This window comes from the organism of the source record quoted next, unplaced genomic scaffold (assembly GCF_019419815.1).
Source record: "Pyrus x bretschneideri cultivar Hongxiangsu unplaced genomic scaffold, Pyrus_bretschneideri_v1 Contig27, whole genome shotgun sequence".
Lineage (NCBI taxonomy): Eukaryota > Viridiplantae > Streptophyta > Magnoliopsida > Rosales > Rosaceae > Pyrus > Pyrus x bretschneideri.
This window is the reverse complement of record NW_025999579.1, coordinates 5,949,637-5,954,414: the sequence shown is the minus strand read 5'-3', so window position 1 is coordinate 5,954,414 and position 4,778 is coordinate 5,949,637. Positions and strand designations below refer to the sequence as shown.

The window sequence follows — 4,778 nt, the reverse complement described above, 5'->3', positions numbered from 1 at the left end:
CATTTGCCTTTCCATATCGACATCAGGGTTCTGAAACTTGACCCTCTTTACGTCAGCCCGATCGATCTTTCCCTCTCTTCACTTCACTTGGGTTTCAAATTTCAGTAGTGGTTAACCAAATTTTGATCTGTACATAAAATAAAACAATCTAGGAGTTAGGGTTTTGTTGCAACTTCATTTTTAGATCAACGGGAGAGGGATTCGATCTTGAAACCCTTCGAACATTATGAAGAGATGTACCATTAAATTAAACTAAGATTGTTAGTTTGTGATTTTGCTTGTGACTTTAAAAATATCGTCAAGTTATGTGCCCATCTCTTTGCACCTAAATTTGAGTTTTCTTTCTTAATTATGGTTTAAAATATCGCTTTGTGGTAATTAAGTTAAAAAATTATTTTTATAATTTGTGTCATACTATTCCATTATCTACTCAAGTCCAGCAGGCTAATTTGTTGTATATGTTCAGAAACTGCGAAGTCATGATAAAAGGGGATACTTATTCTGTGCTCTGAATTCCATGCAATCTTGCCCAATCTAATGTCATGATGGTTCAGTCAGTCAAATGCAATTAGCTTAATTAAAATTATTCTCTTTAATTAAGAAAATGATTGATGAACTGAGTAAATTTGTTTGCAGTTGGCCGAGTCAACAAGCCGGATATGGAAGCTTAAAAAGTCATGCTTCTTGGTATTTATAGAAGCACAAATATTGGATCCAGATTCATATTTATATATGTAATTTTTCTGAAATTATCTTGTAGCCTCCAGATAATTATACAACACGTAGTTCATTCGAGTTCCGCAATCAATTCCAATAAATTGATCGGATAGAATTATGCAGAATAAAAAAATTGTGCTTTAATTAAGCTTCATCCAATTAGGTTTGTGTGACCAGAGTTTTGCTACATTTTTTTCCTCTAGCGTACGCCATCTTCGAGTTACTCGAGGGTGCAAAGTAGGAGGAGAGAATTGTCCTCATATCAAACTTCAAGTGTGATCCAGTTTGGTTCGTGTAACTAGAATTTTGTATTCTTTCATTTCTACTGTATACCATCTTCGGAGTTGCTCGAGAATGCTGAGTAGGAGGTGAGGATTAGTCCTCGTATCAAAAGAAAAGTGTCCTTCCAGTTCCCGGTTGGAATACAAATTAAACATACATAACACATGCATAGGCTGATTCTACTCTAAATTTTACAAATTAAACATAAGACATTCATCACACGAATGAACATAGTTCAAATCTCATCATGTCTCACTTTCATTATATCCATCAATTTGTAATTATTTTCTTTGTGTTTTCTCCAAAGAAAAATTCCACAAAATCCAATACTCAAAAGTACGATCAGGAAAGAAAAACACAAAGATCTTCTTCTCTCTGTCTGCCGTCTCTTATCCGCTAACCAAATGGTCCCTTTTTTTAAGGCCTAAACCTTTGCCGGCACGACTGGCAAGTGATCTCCATGCACGTCGAGTCCATCTGAAGCATTGCCTTCTCCTTCATTCTCTCGGCCTTCTCCACTTCCTCTCTCGCTCTCTCCCACATGTGCCGGGCACGCGTAAACTCCGACTGAGCCAACTCCATCTCTCTCCTTGCGAGCTCCCTCACTTGCTCCGCGTACGCCTTCTCCGTAGCCGCCAGTCTGATTTGCTCCGCCGCCTGCCATTTCAAAGACTCCATGCAACTGGCTGCCTTGGGCTTCAAGACATCTAACTCGGAAGTATTTGGATTTGCGAAGACATAACAATCCGAGGAAGAAGGTTTGGCTGGCCTTACACTGATTGATAATTGTAGGTCAAGCTGGGAATCATTAGGCCCTTCCTGCACTGCTGACTTTGATCGACGATATCTTATGGAAGAATCCGACGGCCGAGATGTCATCCAGTGAGGAGAAGGGAGGAGCTGCAACTCCTTTTGATCATCTCCTTCCATTGGAAATAAAAGGAAGCAAATGAAGGGTTTTTTAGTACAGATACGACTGATGCAAAAACAGTTTGTGTGGGATGCCAAAAGTTGCGTGCCCTATATATACACACATACACACACAAAACTAAAGCAAGCCCAAATTACCATCATGCCCATGTTTAACGTTAATTTCTGGATTAATAGGGATAATGGAACTCAGAAAGGTAAGGCTAGAAAGTTAAAAAAAACCTAATCAAGAGATGGTAGTCCAAGAAATTAATCAATCTATTGTACAAAACAGTCTCACATTATATTATTTCAATATTAAGCATTCAAGGGAGATTAATCAATCAAAGAATGCATAATTTTCTTTTGTCAAATGATAAATTTGTTAGATTAGGGAGCCGACGAAATTTGAACCCACATCGTGATGCAAATACAGCACTCCTCTCCACCATTGTGGTAAAAAGTCACTTACAAACAAGACATAATTAGTGCTAGTGAAGATTGAGGATATTTGACATACAATTATTTGAAAAATATTTTCTAATCAAACTGTCTCACATGCAATATTTTCAAATTGTCTGCAACATATATAACATTGACATATAGTTGATAAATGTTTTTTTGTTCAAACAATCTTACATATCCATTAAATGCCTTATGGTCAACAAATCTCACACGTTTGATCCTTTTGTTTGACCAATCAATATTTGATCAGAGAACGTTACTCTGCATAAATTTATGCAATAACGATCATTTACGTCCTTTTGTATTTTTTTTTTTATTTGAACAAACGAGTGAGTATGATAAGTTTCATAATAAATTAATAATAGTGTGGTTTAAATTCGTTTTTGATGAGAATTAAAAATAAAATCTCATACTTATAAATAAGGAGAAATACCACTACATTGTATTATTAAGTAATATTTACGTTCCCATTTAAGAGCAATGAGAATCCCAGTGTCCGTTACAGAAGAGCCAAACCCTAAGGAAAAATAACGGATCACGTAATTGGGTTATGATTTGCCTTTTTTCCCTTCTATCTTCTATCTTCTCATTATTTAATCTCTTTGACCTTTTTATTTTTATTTTTTATAGGAGATGACCGAGGAGGAATGAAAGGGCGCGTAATAATTACGGTCGCACGTGCGGTTTGGTTTATTGGACGTAGATTCATAGGCTTTATTGGTAGGCCTATGGTTGTCGGCCCACTTGTACATAAAGAGGGGAAATGATTATCTTCATATCTTTTCTACTACATCCTTCAAATCAATTAATTTGGATCTTTAAAATTTGATCAAATAATTAAAATTATTATAATTTTTAAAGAGATTCTCTGTTTTTAATCATTTGATCAAATTTTAAGAGCCCAAATTAATTGATTAAGAGGATTTAATAGAAGAAATGTTGACAGAATCACTTTCCTAGAAAAAGCGACCCACTTTTATATCTCAACCACTCCACGCTTCGGGCAGATTGGCACATGAGGCTAACTGGCTAAGGCTGAGGATCATGATTGGGTCTCTGATCCTGCCAATTGGGCGGTTGGAAAAATTTCATTGTGATTGAAACACAAGAGGTAAATCACATGTTTTTATATAAATGATGAAATATTATATTTTTTAAGTTATTAACATTTTAATACATATATATCACTATTTGTATAGTAATACGTAATATATCATTCCGTATTCTGATCACATTAAAAAATTTCTTATTGGATTAGACGGGTCCCTCCAAAGAGACCTCTCTTCATCAAACATCATGTGATTGGGAGGTTGACCATAGAAACGTTGGAATTCAGTTGAACCCATTACTTTTCTCTATTTCTGTGGATTTGAGGTGTGTTCTTTATTTCTTGATGATTTAGATAAGATGCTGATAATAATGTCGATAATATGTCAAGAACAAAACGTTAGATACATGATCATTGAATAAAATTTGTCATTTAGTAAAAGACGAACATCTTGCAAATAAAATTTCTTTAACTTATTGCCTGCTATGATTTTTGAGTTATTTTTTGTAATATTATGAGACGTTTACTTACTAGAAAGTTGAAACAAGAGAAGTTGTGAATCAAAAAGGGGAAGAAGAAATGCATGTTATCAGAAAAGGCTGCTACAAAACAAGGGTGAAAATTTTTGCAATATTATGACATGTTTACTTACTAGAAAGTTGAAACGAGAGAAGTTATGAATCAAAAAGGGGAAGAAGAAATGCATGTTATCAGAAAAGGCTGCTGCAAAACAAGGGTGAAAAAAAAAGCAAAAAGGAATGTTGACAGTGGGATTTGAACCCACGCCCTTTCGGACCAGAACCTTAATCTGGCGCCTTAGACCAACTCGGCCATATCAACTTCGATGCTCTGATTAGCGAAAGATATCAATATGTACATGCCAAGAAACAGATGTACCACTTGCACGACCTTGGAGAACATGCATGTCAAGGTATAGAAATGGAAGATCAAAAGGTTTTTCGATTTTGGTCATGGACATTACAAGTCCCACCGATAGCTTAGGTTGTTGGTATCCATTTGTCTCTGAGATGCTGCCATCAAAATCGAGTGGAAAGCTTGCTTTAAAGGCGAAAGTTGTTGGTTTTGGGGTGGACAAGGTGCATGTGAAAGTTTGGGAGTTGGGGAAGGCTTTTCTAAGGGTATGTGCCCCTAATCTATACTTATCATCCTTTTGGATCTGTCCAAATTATCCCACCTCATTTGGGGTAGTGATGGAGGTCACTCAAACTTTAGGACAACGATTAATTTATCATGGCCTCCAACTAAGACCTTCATCAAGTTTTGTTCATTGGGGTGCCCACCCCACCCCAATTCCTACACCTCTATCATGTATTTCAACCCTAAAGTACTCCTAGGG

General features: G+C 36.1%; 1 protein-coding gene and 1 non-coding gene across 2 annotated transcripts; both read right to left on the bottom strand.

The window, feature by feature from the left end:
- Window positions 1–1,230: 1,230 nt before the first annotated feature.
- Window positions 1,231–1,990, bottom strand: LOC103950004 (zinc finger protein SHOOT GRAVITROPISM 5-like). The gene has a single exon (XM_009361153.3). The coding sequence runs from the start codon at window positions 1,927–1,929 to the stop codon at window positions 1,417–1,419; it is 513 nt and encodes a 170-aa protein (XP_009359428.2). The 5' UTR covers window positions 1,930–1,990; the 3' UTR covers window positions 1,231–1,416.
- A 2,190-nt stretch (window positions 1,991–4,180) lies between these two features.
- Window positions 4,181–4,261, bottom strand: TRNAL-AAG. Its single transcript has one exon. It is a non-coding gene; the product is annotated as a tRNA-Leu (tRNA).
- Between the last annotated feature and the right edge of the window lie 517 nt (window positions 4,262–4,778).